Source organism: Scardinius erythrophthalmus (genome assembly GCF_964197995.2).
Source record: "Scardinius erythrophthalmus genome assembly, chromosome: 16".
NCBI lineage: Eukaryota > Metazoa > Chordata > Actinopteri > Cypriniformes > Leuciscidae > Scardinius > Scardinius erythrophthalmus.
This window is the reverse complement of record NC_138236.1, coordinates 6,189,456-6,213,100: the sequence shown is the minus strand read 5'-3', so window position 1 is coordinate 6,213,100 and position 23,645 is coordinate 6,189,456. Positions and strand designations below refer to the sequence as shown.

At 36.2% G+C, this 23,645-nt stretch overlaps 1 protein-coding gene across 5 annotated transcripts in view; it reads right to left on the bottom strand.

The window, feature by feature from the left end:
* rgl2 (ral guanine nucleotide dissociation stimulator-like 2) overlaps positions 1–21,759 on the bottom strand; it is a 28,078-nt gene extending 6,319 nt beyond the window's left edge. For 2 of the 5 annotated variants that reach the window (XM_081388439.1, XM_081388441.1), the window contains exons 1-16: positions 21,577–21,759; positions 20,695–20,863; positions 10,840–10,887; positions 9,226–9,309; positions 8,977–9,143; positions 5,928–5,981; positions 5,626–5,819; positions 4,360–4,469; positions 3,956–4,171; positions 3,756–3,859; positions 2,816–2,900; positions 2,391–2,450; positions 1,271–1,357; positions 1,016–1,048; positions 803–924; positions 624–713 (exon numbers count right to left, since the gene is read on the bottom strand). In XM_081388439.1, the coding sequence (XP_081244565.1) occupies positions 624–713; positions 803–924; positions 1,016–1,048; positions 1,271–1,357; positions 2,391–2,450; positions 2,816–2,900; positions 3,756–3,859; positions 3,956–4,171; positions 4,360–4,469; positions 5,626–5,819; positions 5,928–5,981; positions 8,977–9,143; positions 9,226–9,309; positions 10,840–10,887; positions 20,695–20,853 (1,613 nt within the window). In that variant the 5' untranslated portion in view covers positions 20,854–20,863; positions 21,577–21,759. Of the gene's footprint in view, positions 1–623; positions 714–802; positions 925–1,015; positions 1,049–1,270; positions 1,358–2,390; positions 2,451–2,815; positions 2,901–3,755; positions 3,860–3,955; positions 4,172–4,359; positions 4,470–5,625; positions 5,820–5,927; positions 5,982–8,976; positions 9,144–9,225; positions 9,310–10,839; positions 10,888–11,785; positions 12,069–20,694; positions 20,864–21,473 lie in introns of those variants that run through there. The other 3 variants (XM_081388440.1, XM_081388438.1, XM_081388442.1) reach the window with 3 other exon arrangements.
* Between the last annotated feature and the right edge of the window lie 1,886 nt (positions 21,760–23,645).

Here is a 23,645-nt window from a genome sequence, read left to right as displayed (position 1 = left end):
TGTGTGTGCATGTCAGGGACTGAGCTTGATCCTCAGAATAGCCTACAGGAAGATTGTCATGAATAGTTATAAAAAAAAGAAAAAAAAAGAAAAGAAAAAAGCCCAGGATTTATTTAGTAAAATAATAAAAATGCATGTCATTCTACAGAATATAGTAGTGTTTTCTAAAAATGACCAACAAATTTGTTGCATACATTTTCAGCAGAGAAAAAACAACAACGCTGAATGCAAATAATAATATGCAGCTACCATACACATAATTGTGTATAGAAAATTTAATTTTTCCCATTTCTTTGGCAATTCTGTGGCATTTCTGTGTCCAAACAAACTATACTGTATTGTGGTGCAAATGAATTTGTCATCTTAAAATATCAATATCAATATATATATATATATATATATATATATATATATATATATATATATATATATACATACATATCAAAATATTTTATAATAAGAAAATGAAACCATTTTGTACAATATATTATCTTGTAATTTTACAGCACTTTGGGCACATTTTTTTTATTTTGAACGGAAAACACTAATTTTGGACTCTACAGTAACAAATGCTGTGTGGTTGTTAATGTAGGACATTAGTTTACTGAACATGATGTTCTTACTCAGGATGCTGTGTGATGATCACTGTAGGGTTCGAGCCACGCCCAGGACTCGGCTCGCCCGGTACTTCAATCTGATTGGACAGCTTGTAGCTATTTAAAAAAAACACATGGTCAACATCATATGGCCAAACAGTGTGTTTCTGAGACGTTAAGCATAGAGTTACAGAAGTATCACTGACCTTTCCTCTTCACGTAGAGAGGGTACGCTGTGATACCACTGAACAAACGTCTCATCCGTTCTGAAAATGCTGTTTTTACATGAGGACTGAAGGAGGCGAATTTGAGCAATGACTTCAAACTCCTAAAATAAGAGAATGTGATGTTAATACCTTTTTAACTTTTTTAAAACCACAAATAAATGATAATCAAGTATATAATGTCCATAAACTCACCCTTCGTCTTTTATCAAAGTTAATGAAGCCGTTCTGCAAGAGAGTAAATGTTGGTTCACACATTATGACCTGCTTTGGCTTATGCACAGTTGACTTAGTTTTGTTTTGACACATCTCGATTCTACCAGATGACTTTTGACTAACATTGTGAAACCACTGCTATTTTTATACTTTACAGCTGGATGTGCTGCTGATGCTGTCTATTTTGTATTTTTCTGTTAACTGTGCTATATATGGCAAAGAACTATACATCACCTCCAATCTGTCTTTGACTGCAGTGTCCAGCATGGTGAGATCTCTGAGGAAGATACCCAGGTATGGCACAGTTCCCTGAGCACACGACTACAAAAGAAATACAGCATTCAGGAGCGGATTTGTTTCAGTATACATCAAAGATTATAAACGGCAGATGACACTGTGATAATATTAAAGCTGCAGTCTGTAGTTTTTCCTCTTTGTCGCCATCTCTGTCCGAAATCTGCAATTGCAGTTATTCGCGGAATTATCAACTTTACGTGGGTTGTGCCTCGGCACGGCACAGCGCAGATGAATCCGATGTTTTGAGGAGAATGTGCGGCTGTCAGTCACAGCGCCGGTGTGGATATTGTCATTCGCAATCACAGATTCTACTTTTTGGAAGTATGACCAACATAAGAATTTTCACCGGAAAATGTCGTCTGAACAAGTAACATCCACTTTTGTTCTGACCAACTAAGGAAAAAAAAGCATTGCAGTAAATCGCGCTGATTAAATCTAACGATCGCTTATCATATCACGTCAAACCGTGCAAATTATACTTTAATGTTAACAACATCAGAACTGCGTGACTACATTTATCGGCCTTCCAATATTATGCTTGTTTTCGCATGGGCCCGGTTGCAGTCTCTTTTTTTCTGTAGCCACTCCGATGTCCGAAGTCTTTTGCATTTTACAACGGGTGAATCTCCAGTTGTCACTGATGATTGTCGTTTGAACCTTTCTGGATCCGCCATCAAATTGCTAAGTTTATTTATATCAAGTGCTGTGAGAAAAGGCTATAAATCTCCACCTCCAACATCCTCACACTCAATATAGCCTACTAGCTGAGACTCTTCTTTATGTGCATAGATGTGACGTAATGACGCAAAGACATGCTCAAATTTCCCGCAGAATTCCACCATTACCACTGGAATTAAAAACATTATTACAAGCTTACCGTTTTGAATCGAGCTAAGGCAAGCAGATAGTTTTGAACACTGGCTAGGTTATGTATTTGCTCAAAAATGTATTTTGGATAATTTTTAACCCAAAAAAGATACGGACTGCAGCTTTAAGTATATTTGATTATGCTAAAGAGGAAGCATAATGTGTGTGTGCTTTATTTAAGGATGCTTACCCCTGTAAATCTCCTGTTGTTCATTTTAGTGTCATGGTTTGCAAATTTGGAAGTCCCCTCCTGTAGAATGAAAATGAATGTCGTGCATGTTGTTACAGAGGCATAAATAATTCAATTAAACTCAGTTCGGTTCCTATGTTTGCAAAATGTCTCTGTATGATGCATTTAAATCAGGCATGTTGTTGAATTACACAACAAGCACAGTGCATAAAAGACAACCTCACACTGAATCTGTGATTACTCGTTCTTTTCATGTCATCAGTTCCTCCCTTCAGGCCATGCTAAATTGATGCCGTTCTCTACGGCGATGAAGCCCAGAACATCGATTGGCCTGATATTTTCCCATCAATGCATCGCCACGCTCTCTAATAACATTAGCGAAAACGCTGTTTGAATTGGCTGCTTTGTGTCGTGGTGTGACTAACCTCTTTGAGCAGCTCGCGGCTCTGGGAGTAGTTGTCTTTCTCTGAGAAGATGTCAGAAAGTTCCTCGTATCTCTTCACAGCTTCTCTGTCATCATAGAGAAACAGACTTTAGGTTTCTCTGTGCTGCTATTGTTAAAAAGTATGCAACATTCTCATATACCATGTAGGGCTGTCAAACGATTAATCGCGATTAATCGCGATTAATCGCATCCAAAATAAAAGTTTGTTTTTACATAATACATGTGTGTGTACGGTGTATAATTATTTTCTATATATAAATACACACACATGCATGTTTATATTTAAGAAATATTTGCATGTATATACTGTGTATATATATTTATATTATATAGAATTTATATTATATATAAATATTTTATATATAAAAAACACATTTTCTTAAATATATATATGCATGTGTGTGTATTTATATATAGAAAATAATTATACTCCATACACAGACATAAATTATGTAAACACAAACTTTTATTTTGGATGCGATTAATCGCGATTAATCGTTTGACAGCCCTAATACCATGCATCATGTCTTGCGTTTCAATGCAAATGGGAATTATAACTGTAACCATGACTTTATGGATTAAAGGAATATTCCAGATTAAATACAACTAAAATGTTACCATAGAAAATAATTTGTAAAAAAAAGCTTGTAATTGTAATGCACTTGCAATCCTATACATCAACACATTTTTTTATATATATACACAGTTTCAAATTAAAAATCTATTTAGCTTAAATCTTCAAATGCCTAAATCTATTTTAAAATGTAAAAAAGGGGCAAGAGATTAGGAAAAAGAAAAGGAAAAAGACATTTTTTTTTACCTTTTTGTATATTTTAAAATGTATTTCAAACATGTCAGAACATATTTTTGTATATATATTCAATAATATCCCTTTAATGCATCAAGAAGTAAACGCATACCTGTCTGTCTCATGCCAGGTCTTTCTCAGTCTGTGGATTGGGTTACTCTGCAGTGCTGATAGAATGGCATACAGTGAGGAGAAGTTTTTCCTGGTTCTGCAGGCCTGTTTGGGAAACAAACCACACACAAGTGAGTCATTTATCCTGGCTGATGACATCATCAGTGTCTGTGTCTGAGTTTACAGTTAAACTACTCTTACTTCTGCAACACTGATCCATTTCTCCAGCAGTCTTGCTCTCTGTTGGCTCTTCAGACCCGTGTTCCACAAGGACGAGGCTGTGACAGCATTAGTTAAGCGATTAAACTGCTTGATAGTGGCTCTGACCGACCAGCACGCTCCTTCTTGGCCCTTCTTATCTCTCTGAGACCATAGAGACCCCAGACAGTGATAGGGAACCAGCTTTAGAAACAGATCCTTAAGGAAAAACAAAAGGATTTCATTTAAGGATATTACAGACAGGTCTAAGATGTTCAAAGCCCTCAAAAAGTGTGGAAAGCTGTGGAACATTTTACTTTAAATAATTATTTCTAGTATCAAACTAATCACTGGTCTTTTCCACAGATTGTAAAGGTAACGTTTGTGAGTGGTATGATCAGACTTACTGTCTCAATCCTGGTCAGCTGTTCTGCGATCACACTGGATGGAAACCCCAGGATGCTGGTGGCATCAAACTCCGAGGGATCAGGAGGAGATGTCACGCCTTTGGTAGGATCTGTAGAAGATCAATACGGTATGAAATGAATATGACAAAGTGGACAATAAGAACTGCTGTGTCTGTCTAACCAGCAGTCAGAGTTCAACAGAAATGCTTGCTAAGAGGCAAATGTGCTTCTAAATGGAAAAAAGTAAATAAAAAAAAAAAAGTTTGGGTTCAGAGAGATTTTTTATTTTTTTTTAAATTAATTCTTTTATTCAGCAAAGATGCATTAAATTGGTCAAAAGTGACAGTAAAGACTTGTATGCCACAAAAGATTTCTATTTCAAATAAATGCTATTCTTTTGAACTTTCGATTTAACAAAGATTCCTGCAAAAAATCAAGGTTTCCACAAAAATAACTGTTTTCTACATTAGTAATAATAAGAAATGTTTCTTCAGCAGCAAATCAGCATATTATGATGATTTCTGAAGGATCACGAGACACTGAAGGCTGGAGTAATGATGCTGAAAATACAGCTTTGCATCACAGACATTAAATATATTAGAATAGAAATTTTAAATTGAAATAATATTTCAAAATATTACTGTTTTTACTGTATTATTAATCAAATAAATGCAGCCTTGGTTGGCATACAAGAACACATTAATTTTACCAACCCAAACCTTTGCCAACTGTTTTAAGCTTACAAAATTCATTGTTTAAAACTGCAACTGCAATGTTTTTAAAAATTGTATTGAACAATTTCTAGCCAGTGAAGAATATTATAATGAGTTTGACTATAGAAATGTCCCTGACTTTTTAGGATTGTATTAATTTCCATGAATTTTCACTAACAATTTTAAAATTCCAAGATTTCCAGGTTTTCCATGAGCATTTGAACACTTGTTGTCAAAAAAAATCTAGTTTGACATTCAAATTATTATTCAAATTATGTCAATCAAATCTAAGAATTGCATACTAAGGAAAATCTCATTGTTGGCGTCATTTTCCCCCTCATTTCAAAACTTCATGTAGTGATACATTCCTGCCACCAAAATGAAAATATGAGGTACGAAATCCATGTTCTTGTGACAGGTTGCAACAGGTGGTTTTACAGTGAGACTGACAAGCTTGTGATGCTGCAAGTGACACAATAACCTGCACTGTCTGTCACAAGCGCACAAACAAACGGTGAAGGACTGCCTTTGTCAAAGAGCCAAATATCCTGACCTGAGAGTGAGCCAGACAGCAGTGTTTTCTCTCTCAGCTCCTCTGTTATCCTCAGCAGTCGGCCCCTGATTTCCGCCCCTGAGGAGTCTTCTGGAAGCAGGGGGCCGATCCGCTGCAGGCAGGAGGGATCGCTCAGAGAGCGGAAGTCCTCGGGATAGTCACTCAGCCATGTGCTGAACACCGTACACACCGCCCTGAACACAGCAAATGCCCATAAATACTGTAACTTTACTATCACAATACAGTCATAACCGGCTATCATTCATTTCTGTTTATAGCTTGATGTGTTCAGTAGTACATACTTGTTGAACATTTGACGAGTGTTACTTTTGTTCTCACCAGGAGGATTTCCCAACCTAGAAAATAGTTCATATGAAAATTAAGGGTTAATGTACAGTCAGTTATTACTGAAAATAATTGGTACATTAATATTATTGCAAATTGTGTGATATTGTACAACAGCATTTCCAGAAAAGTTGGACAATTTTGTAAAATGCAATAAGATCAAGAAATTTCTAAATCAAAATTTGTTAATATTTACAAAATACATTCAAGTTGGTCATTGAAAACATTGGAAATTTTTTCTTTGTACTTTCGTCAGCAAATAAAGTTTCAAGAGAATGGACAAATCCCAGATAATTGATTTTATTGCATTTTAAAAATTGTCCCAACTTTCTAGAAATGGGGTTGTACATAAGGTTGGGTGATATTGCTCAACAATCTCAAAATTTTTGAGTATGTTGATGATAGTTGATGTGTGCGTGCGTGCGTGCGTGTGTGTGTGTGTGTGTAATATTAGTCACTGTTGAGATGCAAAATGTTTAATGAAATAGTAAACATTAAGAAGGCATGTTTTCCACACTGTTTTTCACTAAATGAACACAAAGGATTATATTTGATGATTTTCTTTTATCCATTTTTTACCAGTATAACAATATTCAGCATTATACTTTTAGAAAAACGTTGAAAACATTGTGATGCATAAAAATGCTGTAAATGGACTTCAGTCAGTGAACATTTTTGAGTGATCAATCATTCAAATGAATCAGTTAATTTATTCAAAATTCAATGCTATATGTTATGTCTTGTAAGACATACAGTAAGGCCCGGTTTCACAGACAGGGCTTAGATTAAAGGGATAGTTCACTTTGAAATTAAATTTTGGTATGTTTAGCTTACCTCAAGGGCATCCAAGATGTAGGTGTCTTTTTTCCCGCAGTAGTTTCAATTTTGATATTTTTAGGTCAAACCGTTCTTGCCTGTCAGTCGTATAATGCAGGTCTGTGGTCACTGTCTCAAAGAGCATGCACAGAGTCCAAATTAAAACAATTCCCCATCGTCCAAATTAAACAATTCCCCATCGTAAGTACACATTGATGGCCTAAGACACGAAACGAGCGGTTTGTGTGAGAAAACGAACAGTATTTATATCGTTGTTACCTCTTGAACACAGCCGCGTCCAAGTGATCTGAGGGCGCGCGCGCATCCTGGTGTGTGACGTGTACGCAGACTGGTGCATAGATATATACACTAGATGTCGCCTTAAAGACATTCGTTCCAATGAACTGCCGTAGACAAGGCGACATCTAGTGTATATATCTATGCATTATACGACTGACAGACAAGAACGGTTTGACCTAAAAATATCAAAATTGAAACTACTGCGGAAAAAAAGACACCTACATCTTGGATGCCCTTGAGGTAAGCTAAAACATACCAAAATTTAATTTCAAAGTGAACTATCCCTTAAAGCCAGGATTAGGCCTTACGCCCGTTTCACACATACTCCGTGTGCAGTGCGTGTGCGGTCCGTGTTGCAGTGCGTATGCGGTGCAGGAGCAGCACGCGCAATAGTGCTTTCACATATGCTGCGTTTGCAGTGCGGAACTGATCCGCGGCTGTAGCCACAAACACATAGACCTACTCATTATTTTTATTAAAAAAGTTTTAGGATTCTCTTTGTACACATCCTCCCTTGTCTGTCTTGGCGTCGCTCTATCTTTTTGAGCTGACTAATATAAATGCCAACGAGGAGGAGAAAGAAGCGTCGACAGATCAAACAATTGTCTTTAGAATTCTATTTTAGTTTTCTTTGTTAGGCTAGTTGTTGTCCGTGCTGTTATATTTCGTTCACTGGATGGAATGTTCGTTATTATTGTTCGTCTGTTGTGAGTGAGTAAATAAATAATTGCACTGATTCCGCCGTTTACTTGTTCTTGTTTAGGATCTCTTCTCTCAGAGTTGATATTTTTATGAGAGGTCGTAACACAACGTATTATTCAATACATTACTTCTAGATTATATATTAAGTTGCTCAAGCAGTGGTCAAATATTGAACCATGTAGCTACTTATATTAAAATTGCATACATTTTAAATTAAAACTTAATTTACAAAAACAGCAGATTCATACCTTTTCTATTTAAATCGTTATACAAAGTCTTGCATGTCACAACTAACTTGTTTTTCCACCTCCACGAATGAGACGAGTGTCGTTATGTTGCCATGTTGAAGTAAATTGTAGTTTTCCTTGCTTTACCTCGTCTTAAAATAAAAAGATGACTGTGAAAAATGGTACTATTTAATTAAATGCATTCATGGTAAGATTACTAGCCTGCATTGTATTTAATTAAATGCATTTATGGTGAAATTATTACATTTTCATGTCAATCTGTGTGCATTTTAAACACGAACCATGCGTTGTCACTTTAATTCAGCGTTTGCAGCACAGCAAAAAATAGACTCGGTACGGAAACGATCGCTGCACTGCTGTATACGCACCGCAACTGGAACGGATCGACGGACTGCATCCGTGTACAGTGTGAAAGCTCTAACCTGTTAACATGGGTGCAGAAAAAAATACACACCGCAGACGCACTGCAAACGGAGTATGTGTGAAACGGGCGTTAGTTCAATTAGGGCATTTAAGTAGCTTTTACAAACATGCCTATAAAAAAATTACTGGTGTGCATCTTGAGACAATCAATGGCACAGACATATTTTAAGATATGCCAGTGCAAGTTGCTTTCAGTTAAAACTTCTCAAACATGCATTTTAGTCTATATATTTTAGGGTATATGTTTATGTTTGCACTATGCTGTTCAGAGACACTGTGTCTCGTTTCTTCCCCATTCGCAGTAGCGTAATGACAATAAAACACTTGACAAGACATGACTAATGCTGCGAGACATTACAAAACAAGAAAGGATCACACAACTGATCTTAGTTTTATGTTTACTGTATATGTTTCTGAATTGAATATCCCCAATTGTCATTGCAAATGTATCATCAGTATTTGATATATGAAAGACAATGACTTTATAACTATTTCTCTAACTATACAGGTGCTTTACCTGTCAATCAGGATTTCCAGCACTCTCTGGGTGGAGGTGAAGGTGCGATAGGTGGAGAAGAAGATGGAGATGAAGGAGGAGTCGCCCATGGAGAAGGAATGAAGGAGATGGAGGACCAGCTTTTCCTCTGTCCCTGCTTTGATGTGCTGAGAACGGGACGCTGTGGACTGGGAAGAGAGGGGTGAAGACGTCAGGACAGAACTTCTGGATGACACAGCATTGAGCCTCACTCAGGAAGATGGGACTTACCCGTGGGACGGTGGGGGAATCGCGCCCTTGTTTGACCACCACAGTGTAGATGATACCGTCTTCCTTCATTTCAGACACAGTGGACTGAACCAGAGAGAGATCAGAGTAAGTAAACAGTCATTTTCCTGATATTTTTTATCCAAAGTGACTTCCAGTACACTTATAAGAAGATCTTGGGGTTAAGAGCCTTACTCTGGGTCATATTAATAAAAACTTATTGTGTGCTCCTTGCAATAATTATTTGTCTTGTATAGCCAAACTTTTGATTAAAGGAACCGTATGTAAGATTGTGGCCAAAACTGGTACTGCAATCGCTTTCAAATTACTGTAGACCGGTGTATCCCCTCCCCCAGCCCTGACTCGAGGTTGCCAGATAGGCTGCAGGATCCAGCAGGAACGTAGGCTGCTACAAGGAGCTTCCAATGGCAAGTGACGAGTCTCCTATACAAATCCTTGTTTTATTTTGGACTTTGTCCCAACGTATTTCGGATTCATAACGAGGTCTTTTAGGTTTTGTAACGTTAGACATTTTTTATCTGACTCGTTTGTAGCTGCAGCTGTGGTAACTAGAGCAGAGCTGGCAACCCAGATGCACTACTGACTTCGTGATTGGTAGATAGGTGGAGGGTGGAGCATCAGGCCAAAACACAACATGACAACATCAACATCAGTTGAGGGCTGCAACTATCACTTTTAAATGACAATATCCTGGTCGGACTACTGTTGTCAGTGATATAAGTATTTGAAATTAACATGATTTCTTAATGTCTAGTGACATATCAAGGCCATTTTATGATTAATTGAAATACATTTCTTACATACGGTTCCTTTAAAGTCTGCTATTTTGGCCAAGACTTGTCCACTTCACTGATCAATCACAATTTGTTTTGTTTTTGCTTCCCATTTTAATCTGCAATAAGTTACTGTAATACCAAATACTAATATCCTGGTGTGGAAAAAAACTATTTAAATTAATACACAACTGTAATCCAAAAGTAATCAATAATCATTATTGCACAGACATATCACTTCCAGAAGTTTGGGCTTGGTAAAAATTTTTAATGTTTTTGAAAGAAGTTTCTTATATTGTAAAATATTATTACAAAATTAGCTGTTTTCTATTTGAATATATTTTGAAATGTAATTTATTCCTGTGATGCAAAGCTGAATTTTCAGCATCATTACTCCAGTCTTCAGTGCCACATGATTCTTCAGAAATGCTGATTTGCTGCTTAAGAAACATGTCTTATCATTATCAATGTTGAAAACAGTTGTATTGCTTCATAATTTTGTGGAAACCATGATTCTTCAATAAATAGAACATTCACAATAACAGCATTTTTAAGTATTTTTTTTTACTGTCACTTTTGAGCAATTTAATGCATCTTTGCTAAATAAAAGTATAATTTTTTTTAATTTTTTATCTTAGGCTACGTTACGACATGAGTGCTATGCGCCATCATGTTATTGTTCTCTTGCGCATGCGGGTGTGCGGGTCTGTGATCAATTCACACTTGAATCTGATATTGGCCAATTTTTATTTATTTTTTTAAACAATGTGAACAGCTAACCAAAAAAAAAAAATTGAAAAATTGAAAAAAAAAATAGTCTCACCAGGTCCAGTGGACAGTACCATGTGGTCTTCATTGAGGATGGATCCCCCTAATAGAACACAGACAGAAAATGTAAGTGCATCATAGATTTTGAATTTAAACACTGTTTAGACTGGAAATGCAAACATGTAGCAAAATTAATTATTGATATTAAACAATCACATAAATTACAAGTGTGAAAACTGATTGTTTTCCTACAGGTTTCCAGAACAACTCCCCACATCTCCCATTGGTTGAACAAATAGATTGTCCCACCCCAAACTAACACCATTGGTTGAGCTGGTCAGGATGCACTCAACCTCATTTTGAAATGGCTAAATATCAGCCCAGTTATTCAGCTGTGCTATTAGCTACAGCCAAAGCTCCACTTTCTATTCTTACAACGGCTGCATACAAAGCAAGGTAAGCATGAATGGCCAATGTGTCTGGTTTGACATTTAAACCCTAAATGCTCTAAGGCACCACATTTACATGTTACCTCCAATAAAAACTTAATGTAGGAGTGAAATCTCTTCATGCAAACTTCTGCCTCAACATGCAGCCCTTAAACTGACGTGTGTATTCGAATGCTTTTGATTTAGTCAACTCATCTGACCGAGATTTTCCGACATGAAAAATGCATGAGGCAACGGCCAAAAACAAACCCAGTGACAAGGTTATGAGTAAGTGTCTGAGACGTCCACATGCTTTGCGGAAGACTGACACACATTGATAACTTTCTAAGATCAATGTTCAATTTGAATACAAATTTAAGATCTTTACTCAAAAAAGCAGCTATTGTGCCTGTGCATTAAATGCTAAATTGTTTCAAAGCACACAAGATACTTAAAGAAAGCCATAACCCTAAGCAAACCAAACATCATTACCACCGTTCCAGTTCTCTTGCTCAAAATCATTCAGTGTTGTGTGTGCCACAAATTGAAAAACAACACAAGGAAACATGCTACCTTCAACTCAGCAAGTCCAGACAGGCAGAAATTTGCCAACTTCCTTGAAATCTTTAGAGTTTGCCGGAAAACTGCATTTCCTTCGGGCCTTTTCATCTGTTCGATTTAATCTGTTTTTCTAGCTTCTGTTCTTAGATAGGTGTTGATTTCATTCGGTGAGATTCTTAGTCAATCTATCTTCCCCGCTCCAGTCTCACTCTCTCTGTTATGGAGCCGTTCAAACACACACCTGAGCTTGTCGCTAGGCCAACCCCCTCTACACACACACGCACACACACACGTCACAAGGGCACTCCTGTTACAGACTCGCACCACAATATCTCTCTTCCTCCTCCATTCATTCAGGGGTGAATCACAAAACCTCTGGGTCATATTTCACCCCAAAATCAAAATCAAAATCAAAATCAAAATCAGAACTTAAGTCTATTATAGGACCATTAATATTTTTTGCATTATTATTTTTTTTGTTGACATTATATAATATGGTTTATTTTATGGAATGAATTGCTATTTAAGTGAAATTATTGAACTTAAATATACGAGCTTGATAAAAATGATCATTCTAGAAGAAAATTTCAGATGGCATTTAGAGGTTTTTGCATCTGAACTCTTCATATATACACACACAAAACTTTATGCACATAAGTAATATAAGTCCTTATTTTGATTTTGGGGAAAAATAATTATAATTATTTAAAAAAATAATATAAATAAAATATGTAATATGATATGAAAAAATATAATACATTAATGTCCTTTTGTCATGCAAATAATGTACAAAAAAATATCTAAATTATCCTAAAAATAGGTTTTCTTTTCTTTATGCAAATATGAGTACTTATTTTGATTTGGGGGGGAAATATGACTGACAGGTCTCATGCTGTTCGTTAAACATGTAGACAAATGCTTGATAAACCTGTTTGGCGAAGTTTAAAGCAATGAATGAAGCCGGAGTAAATAAATACAAACGACTGTATTGCTTCAGATTTCAAGAATGGCAACCTTTGCGTCTACTGCTGTATGTAAAACAGCCATCGTTCTACGCCTAATCTTAAAAGAGATCTTCTTTAAAAAGCAATGCGTGACATGACAAATGCCTGCTAATAAAACACGAGGCAACACCTGTTTATCTAAAAGGGATACTCGGCCAAAAGCACATATTGACATAAAGAGGGTGACATGCTGTGCAGGTGTAAGGGCTTTGGTTACACTTTATGCAGTCCTGAGGGCGATGTGCATCGACCACGCTCATTACAACCCATTTTCTATATGTTATAGTGTTGTTTATATGTAATGAAACAGATGAGTTCCATGCTGTGAGCCACTGCCACAGGTGAACCACAGACATACAGTTATATTAGTCTAAGCTGAACTGAAACTTGGCTGAAACAAATCCCTTGAGATCACCTCAATCTAGGTTTTTTTGTCTTTTTTTTTGTCTTTTTTTCCCTGCAATTGTTGTGTATGGGTGTTTGATTAAAAAGGTGAAAGATCCATCTCATTCAAAAAAAATTTAATATAGTTTGTAGTTATATATAGTTTATATAATATAGTTAATTTAAATTGTCTGAAGAACCCATGAAAAGCTCTCTGTCACAAAGTTAATGGTGTTATGTGTGGTTGTCAGGGTGTTGCTATGCAATTGCTAGGGTTTTATGAGTGGTTTTTATTGTTGCTGTGCAGTTTCTAGGTGTTGCTCTGAAGTTTGTAGGATAGCAACACCTTGGAAACCATCCAGAACGTATAGCAATCTGCTAAAATCCACTCCGAATCTGGGCGGTTGCTAAGGCATTGCTATGCAGTTTCTGAGGTTTTTAAGTAGTTGTAGTGTGTTGCTATGCAGTTGCTAGAGTGCTCTGTGTTGTTTCTAGCATGTTGCTACTGTATGTGGATTGGTGGTTGCCAAGATGCTGCTTTGCAATTTGTAGCATAGCAACACCCTGGCGACTGCCCAGAATGTATAGCAATCTTCAAAGCAACATGCAAGAAACCATTCAGAATCTGGGTGGTTGCCAAGGCATTGCTATGCAGTTTCTAGGGTGTTTTAAATAGTTTTAGTGTGTTGCTATGCAGGTGCAGGTGTTCTGAGTGGTTTCTAGCATGTTGCTATGGATTCTGGGTTGTTGCCAAGGCATTGCTCTGCAGTTTCTAAGGTGTTTTAGACAGTTCTAGTGTGTTTTAAGAAATTTGAACATATTTTGTTACTAGGATGTTGTTGTTTTTTTGTAAACGTATCTAAACTTTCTGATAGTGCTGTCAAATCGATTAATCGTGAATAATTGCATCTAACATAAAAGTCTCTGTGTGTGTATGTGTATATATATATATATATATATATATATATATATATATATATATATATATTGGTGCTGTCAAATCAATTAGTCGCATCTAACAAAAGTTAATATATGTATAATATATGTATATATATAATATATGTGTGTGTATATATATACACATTTCTGTGTATTATATGTATATACTAGTTTCTGTGTAGAAGCATCATTTTAGTTATCATTCACGTTTGTAGCACAAATGGAACGAGCTGCATGTCAATTTATTTTACAACGATAGTATTTTGCTGTTATATATTTCTGATCATTTGTTGAAAAAAAAAATCATAGTATATGGGAATTTTTGGGGGGCATTTTCTTATGCTAATTAGGAACAACTGACACGCGCTTTCAATTACAAAGACGTGAGAACACAGGTGTGAACAATTCTGTTGTTTAAGAATGTCATGAATCCGACGTAGACATTTCTTAGGAAGTTTATTAAGTACAAAGTTAAGAAAATTCTTAGGAAGCTGTAGGTGAATGAGGCACAATGATAATAGTGATACTTGCCTTTGCATAGATAATTAGGTTGGTGTATTTGCTTTGTTATACTGAGTCCTTCTTTGATATATGCAACACAAGGTGCAAAACTTCTCCATTTCGATACCATTTACCAATCCTCTCTGAGTCAGGTTTGGAATTAACCTCATCAGCTCATTAACACACACACTTTTACAGTAGCTGTTAATATAATGTTGTGAAATCCACACTCACTCTTGGGTACGTTTGGAAACTTTGTGTTTCGCCTTTAGGTTAAACCGGCTTTGAGTTTCCATGTCTTTTCTCGGGCAGCAGGAAGTGCATAATAACTGGACAAACACAGGAAACAGGACATGCTGTCATGTCATGCTGCCCTTCCTCCCCCCACACACTCTTACTCTCCCCGTCAAACGCTTTTAGTCTTTGTATTCACAAGCGTTAGCCTCGGGAGGGTGAACAAGAAAACCTCTATAGAATTTCCCGAGACAATATCAGCTGCTAGTGCTCTGTGTTTACTATGCTCTCTGTTCCTCAGTAGGGGAGATTGGGCCAATTGTAACAGAAGGCAATAGTAAACAAACACATTGTCTTTAGTAACAAACAGGTCAGCATTCATAATGCAGCAAAATACGGTTGTCAATACTGTATTTGAGTCCTTAATACGGTTCATTTTCGGGTGAACTATCCCTTTAAATACTTTCGCTTTAAAAACATATTATTCCTGACTGACAAATGAGGGAAAAAATGAAAGAATATTAATTAGTATAGCAATCAGGGCCATCCTTAGGACAGGTATATTCGGAGTATTCTGTGAGTTATGAATGAAAATGCCCCTGTTCTCCCCTGCTAATGCGACTCTACCTCCCAGACGTTAAAAACCTTATAAGTCTCTGCCGGCTGCATTCTCACTGAAACGCATCGTAAATACATCACAAGGGAGCCATTCACAGAGACCTATTGTTTCTGCCTCCTTTATGAATACCTCGTCTCGCTCTCTCTTTTATCTCTCCTCTTCTTGTGTTCTCATCTATTACTGCATCGACCAACTTTTCCTCTTTCTCTGCTAATGGAAATCACACCGTGACTGGCTCTGAGCACTTGCCATTGACGATCACAATGCAGCTTAATGGAAATCAGTCAATCATTTCCACACTGTTGTTGAGAGGTTTGGTCGATGCAGTGCTGGCATTTCCCCGCAGCCGTTTCTGCGTGACACACGGTGCTTCGTGTGGCCCACGGTGCACCATTCTGGGGACATAATGAGCACTCTGTAGACAAACTGGGTCAGATAAGGTTTGTTTTTAGCTAAACAATTATCTAGCCCTCCTAGCTCTCCACCCTCAACGTATCTCCCTCCCTCCCTCTTTCTCTCTGTTTTTATGTTACACCCAGATACACACACACACAAGGAAGTTGCACGGTGATGACTGCAAACACATTTTGACCTACACATATGCATCCTGCCACAGTCATTAAAGAATCAAGAAAGGGCCGGATCTAGTTTCATCCTGTTGAGAATACTCTGGCCTTGCTTTTGTGTCATCTGAGCAAGTCTCTACAAAAGAGCCAGTGTGATTCGTAGTGGACTTTTGCATTATTTACCAAAGAGCTGTGAGCTGGTCATGTGACCTGTACAGGAGGGAAGTTACTACAGTGAACTGCATGAGCCAGCGGGGCTTCTGTTTTTAGACCGGGGAACCCAAGTGTTGAATGAGTTTTACCTTGGTGTTGTAATTTCTAGTCAATACTCAGGATGTTGTGACAAGAAAAAAGTCCAGGGCCTTGACCACCATAGACACATGCTCAATATTCAGATTAGTTGTTGTTGATTAATATGGGTTTTTCAATGATAGATTGTTGATTTCCTCAACTGGGGTTTCCCCAATACAAGTCAATACTACAATTTTATATATATATATATATATATATATATATATATACACACATATACATATATATACTGTACATATACATATATATATATATATATATATATATATATATATATATATATATATATATATATATATGTATATATATATATATGTATATGTGTGTGTATATATATATATATATATATATATATATATATGTATATATATATATGTATATATATATATATATGTATATGTGTATGTATATATATATATATGTGTATGTATATATATATATGTATATATATGTATATATATGTATATATATATGTGTGTATGTATATGTATGTATGTATGTATGTATGTTCATTCAGTTATATTAAAGAAAAAACACTGTTTTTTTCTACTTTGACCTGATATATAAAAATATATAAAATAAATAACAATAAAATATTATTATTAAATAAATAATAAACATATACTTTTATATTAATAATTTAAATGCTGTGAAAAGAATGCTTGAAGACTACTTGTGTTTTTTAATAATAATAATGATGATGATGATGATGATAATGAAATAAAAAGCACTATTTACTTAATTTGTTTATTTATATACAATTTATATATATTCTGTTTATTTTATTTGTTATTATATAATTATATATAATTATGTAATTATTTTATTTACATATATAATTATGTTGTCATTTTAATAATAATAATGAAATAAAAAGCACTGTTTACTTAATTCATGTTTATTTATTTATTTTATATATATATATATATACACACACATTATTTTTTACATATAATTGTTATCATTTGATTTATTATGAATAATAATAATAATAATTCTATTACTTATTTAATAATTCTATTACTTCTAATAATAATAACTCTATTACTATTACGGAATTATGAATGAATTTACCATTGTTTGTCACATTGTCGTTGTTATATTGTAGGCTAATCATAGTTCATCCTTTCGATAAAATGAAAAACGTAAACATTGTCATTTGCAGTATCATTATGTTTTAAGTAAAATGAAACGTGTAATAATGTCTTACTGATGACAAGACGGATCTCACTCACTGAAGCTTTTATTCGGAATTACAGCGATTGGCTTCGATCAAAACAATGAAAAAGCAGCGTTCTCTACGTGCTTTCTTTAACCACATAAATGATAAAGCAAACTAAAGAACAGCAAATCACAACTATACACCGTTTAACTGCAGCACTACAGTATAAATACTCAGTACATATCAAACGTTCTGTATCAGACAAAGCAATAGTGACGCATGGTAAAACACTGTTACACACACTTGTGTTGCGAAATTGCTTTCAGATCCAGTGTAGTCTTCACTGCATCATCTTTTATTTTCAGCCTCACTGAAAAGCCTGCGTCGAACTGTGTCTTGTTTAAAAACGAATCCACAGTGAAATGAAGCGAACAAACGAAACGGTGTCTTACTGATGCGATCTGACTGGAACTTCGTTAAAAAATAAAATTCATCCACGCTTTCTTAATGTTAGGATCAAAAGGAAGGCACTGTGTTTTTCCACAACTGGCCACTTCAAAACGTCTTGTAATCCTCAGAGGCGTCTCGATCGTTTTGTTGCTGGAGTGTTCCTGTGTTTCTCGTATTTACTACTACATGACATGTGCAAATTGGTGGGCGGGGCTAAAGTGGCAATGATGTAGAAGTAGGCGTTGATCTTCCTCTGCAGAGGCGGTCTTTCGTCGCACTATGATGTAATAATGTGACAAAATCCGAAACGAGTCGTTTTCTGAGCTCGGCTCCAATAAAAGCTGTTTTTTAACAAACAAGGAAGTTTTCAGTTCTGAAACTTGCAGGATATTTTTATAGATCCAAAAGATCAAGGGAAATCTGATTTCTCAATTCATGACCCCTTTAATAAAGTGTATAATAAGTGGTTTGAAAGCTCCTGTGGTTTTAAGGAAACACTTGATATGTATGTAAGCTACTTATGTAATCTCAAACCCGCCTGCAGCAGCTGACGGTGTATAAACAGAGCATGAGAGAATACCAGGTGGGGTCACAATCAGCTGTGCACGAGAGCTTTTGCCTTAGACTGATAAGAAACTCACCACCCCGTAGTACTTCTAAAACACAACTGTTCAGGCTAAAACAAACACAAAGCAGGTCAATCGGAGAGCACCAGATGAGTGATTTTATTAACTTTCAGCCTGGCCTCTTTACATCACCACAGTTAGTTTTGTAACAGATCCCCTTTAAACGAACATTTGCAGCTTGTTACTGTCTCCTTCAGTCAGACCAAAAGCAGCTTTACTAAGAACCAACCAATTGTAGCTTCAGTTTCCTTATGATTATATGTCTCATGAGAACAAGCATTCAACACTTCAGATGAAAACACTAAGTGAAAGGGTCACAACTCAGCTAAATATCCTGTTTCAAGGTTTAATACACAAGCGAAAGCTGATCTAAGACACAAAACACCAATGCATTCAGTAAGACAAAACATATGTACTGTATGATGAATGTGTGCCCTTCTCTTAGGCATAGAAACCATTGTACGGGTAAGCAAACCCAATGAGGAAGACCTGGTCCAAGAAATATGTCTCACTTTGGTAGTAATTATGTTGTTGTTGGTTGTATTCATGTGCTGTAACCAAGGTTAAAAATTAACCAGAACTTTAAAATGCAAAAATGTCCTGGAAGCTGACTAAAATGCCCCTTTTGTGTAAATATGGGTGTAAAAAATACCGGTTATTTAAAATGCACTCTAAAGTCCTGTTCACACCAAGGACGATAACTGTAACGGTAACGATAATGATATATGCCGCATCCAAAATCACATACTGTATAGTAGGTACTACGTTGGGTTTGAAACTTACTTTTTACACAATTTTTTTTTTTTTTTGATGATTTAATTAGGCAAATGCTTAAGAGTCTATGATTGGATAATTTTTGCAGTGATTATTATGTTTCTAGCATGTTATATGTTTGCCAAAACCCTAATTGATGGAGTGTGTAGCTTTTTGTTTCTTAAACAACCATGTAGGAAGACACATCTTGGGATGTTATCTTGGAATATGGCCATGATGTGTCTTCCTAGAAACATAATAATCACTGCAATAATGATCAAATCATAGACTCTTAAGCATTTGCCTATTGCAATCCAAATAGCGACTTTTTTGTCCGGGCAGTGTATATATACAGTATACAGTATGAATGTGTGTAGTATGAATGAATGTCAGACGTACTTCATCCGCCATGTTGTTACTGTCATGTGACCTACGGCATCAGTTGCGCTGCTTCACCTCCATTCACAAATTCTCTCCCGTGGCCTCATGGGATAGTAAAGTTTCCATCGTATGCACACTTCAGAATCACGCCGGAAGTAGTAATAAGTCATTTGGGTATTTTATAATACTGTTTTATGAATACTATGAATTCGGACATACTACTTGGCTCACATACTCTTTTTAGCGCAATTTTCCCCCGGAAATTGCGCTTGTTAACTCATGATTTCTGTTCTGTGCGTCTGTGCGCACCAATCTTGCACTTCTATCTTCTCCTCAACCAGACCACCTAGAGACTTCGGGTTTTCGGCATTATGTTAAGGAAGGTCTAATCTCGGGAACGCACAAAAAAAAAACAGGAAAGGATTTACTATCTCTTAGTGTTGTGATCCCATGAGGTGAGAAAATTGCGCTAAAACACTCACCGAGTTTTTATTACTTGTTTGCCTACTTTATAGTATGGAAGAAGGCATATTCAGATTCAGCCATAGTAAAAAAAAGAAAAGAAAAACATTGTCTACCTTACCTTCAATACTTTTTTGTGGAAACCGTAATAATTTCAAGATTCCTTGATGCATAGAACGTTCAAAAGAACAGCATTTATTTGAAGCTGAATTTATTTTATTTGAATTTATACTGTCACATCCTTGTTGAATAAAAGTATTCTGGTATTTCTTTAAAAAAACTTACTGACCACAAGCTTTTTTTCACTTTTGTTTTTCATTTCTAAGCACATTGGCCTCTTAGTAAGCACTGATTTTACATTCTCCCTGCAGGTTAGACAGACGCAGCTGTACTTACTGTCCATTTTTACATGTTCCTGTATTGATTAGATCCTTCCGAAGGTGTGACATCCCCTCCTGATCCCTCACTATATTATTATAATATATTAATGATGATAAGGAGTGAATCATGACATCGTTGCCAGCTTACCTGCGTGTGATCTGCATCCCTGTTTTCATTCTCCTTCCACAGCTGATCCGGAGGTCCGTCGACCTCTGGCTGTAGGGGTCGATACCCAATGAGAGGCACTTCTCTCGAATCCACTCCAGGCAGCTCGACTCCAGATGTTCTCATACTACGGGGGAGCATGATGGTGCCGCTGGCCCATACAAAGAAAACTGAGGTCAGTCGGAGAGGAACAAGCGGCAACAGGGAGTCATTCGCCCTGGTAGATCATTTGTTTTCATCATTTACATTTCCCTTTGCCGAGAGACAACTTGAAATTTGAATTCAGGTCCCTCCCTCGCCTCGTCTCCTTTCCCTCACTGGTATTTATATTAGGCTTCAGATAGAGATCTCTTTCAGGAAGAGACGGATGGAAGAGCGCAGCTCACCATCAAAACTCAGTGCCATTGTCACAAACAACAATGACCAAAATCTTTAAGGTCTTTCAAACAAGTGCAAGTTCATAAACAAGACACATTTTAACTGCTCTTTTGAATGCATCCATTCACTAGTCAGGGATAAACATGTATTAGTGTGCAAAACAAGACTGAATTAGGTCAAACCTAGCAGGAAAATAAAGCTTTCTTTCATCTGTCCCTAACCCTGCGTAAAGCACTCAGCTTAACTGCGTTATTTCCAGTTTACTGAATCTAACAGGGAAGTAACGTTACAGAACAAATTTCCATATAATGGCATTTAATGTCAGCTCAAAGTAGCCTACGTCTCGCACGCTTTTATTAATGACTTTTCTCTCGTGAACTTACAGTTTGTAACAGCCCTCATACAGGACAGCAGCACATCCTCTCTCTACATTCGCAGGCACAAAACACCTCTGCGCGATCTCACCAGACCGAAGCGCACAAATACCTGTTAGGAGAGCGATCTCACGTCCATCCGCCCCTGCGTGTAGATTCCTCGGAAGTCAGAGTTTCTGTGCCTCCATATCTCTCCTCTCCTGCTTCGCCCGTCAACGCTTATCGGGCCGATGAAGGCTGCGAGCTGAGCGTTGGTGAGGTCTGCGTTCAGTGCGTTCAGTGCGCTCAGTGCGCTGGTGACGTTGGGCGCAGTTCCTGCTGTTGCTCCAGCGCGTTTGGTCATTGGCTGGACGCACTGATGAGAAGCGTTGCCCGGTAAATTCAGAGCTTCTTCAGTTCACAGCACTCACTGCAGCGTCGCTGATCTGAGAACTAGCTTTCTTAACGAAGCTGTCTGGAAGCTCCCAATGCAACGCATAGGCTACATGCAGTCTTTATTTTTGACGCTCTGCATAGTCACTCTACTTCATGTTCTTTTATTTACCAATTTTTTATATATTTATATATTAGGCTATTATTATTATTTATTAATTTTGTTGCTTTACTCGTACAACTTATATCCCTCATTCATCTGTAATACATTTTTTTGTTTTTTGTTTGTTGCACTACTACTTTATCCACCTTTTTTCCTCTCAACCATTTGAATAAAAAATATTTTATTTTTAAATAGATTTTTTCTTTTTTGCAATTATTTTCTATTTTATTTTATTTTAGCTATATATATTATTTTGCTGCTTTACTCCAGTCACTTTATATCCCTCCTTCATCTGTACTAAAATAATTTTTATTTTAAAATATCATTTACATGTTATTTTTGCAGTTACCTTTATTTTATTTTATTATTTCATTTTATGTTGCTCCACTACTCTATCCACTTTTACTCCATCCAACCATTTGAATAAAAAATATTTTTTGCTGCTATTTTGCAAATATTTATGCTACTCCAGCCACTTTATTTCCCTCATTCATCTGAAATAAAATAATTACATTTTTTAATGATCAGTTACACTTTATTTTAAGATGACGTAGTTGTACTTACTCAAATAAGTACTACGGACTAATATTAATTAACTACATGTACTTACTATAGAGTTAGGGTTTGATTTAGAGTTAGTTGTAAATATGCATAATTTACTGTTATTACTATAGTAAGTGCATGTAGTAACGTGTCACCTTAAAGTGAAGTGTTACTTAATTTTTATCCGCTCCTCCAGCCACTTTATTTCCCTCATTCATCTAAAATAAAATAATATTATTTAAAATATAATTTGTGTTTTTTGCAATTATTTGTACTTTATTTTTTGTAACTATGTAACTATTTGTCCAATAACTGATTGTCTCATTTGTTATAGAATTATTATACAATTATGGTTTTATATGGACTTCATATTCATTGAAGGACTACAGACTCTGTATATTTCATTTAGTATTTTCATAATTAGTACAATAGGACTATTTAAGTGAACTGGACCGGAGTGAATGAAAATCCTAAAAGAAATGAGAAAAAGGAAAAAACTTGCTACAGCAAAAATGTTCATCTTAGATGCATATAAATTTTAACCTAATATCTTGATTTTGATGTTATGTCTCAACTACCCAACCACATTATAAATATTAGCTTTATTTATGAAGAATATGTCAATAAGAAGTCCCATTTAGCTCTGTGTATGCGTGTTGTGAGTGTGCATGTGAGTGTGTGTGTACCCTCACACGTTGTCAAGGTTGTATTTTATTACCTGGTGTTGTTTCACGGCCTGAATTTTAAGTGGCCAGTGGTGTTGAAGTTTTGATGTAAATGATTAATGCTTTTGAATGGCTTGGCAGTTCCTAGCGGGGTGATTATTTAAAGCTAATCCTTGAGCAGAGTGTCAGCTGTGGACTCCACTGACCTTGCAATATTTTTATGGCAGAGCCTTGAAGAGAAGACTACAAAAATAAGGACAAAAAATAGCATGCAAGTAAACAGTGCAGTGGAAAACAATCAATTGCTTTAGCCACCAAATAAACATCATACTACAGTCTATTATCATTTCTTTCCAGCTACAGTGTTCCACATATGGCATCAATTAGCAGCCCAAGGGGATTCAGAAAAACTATAGAATTACATTATGTGTTTGTTTA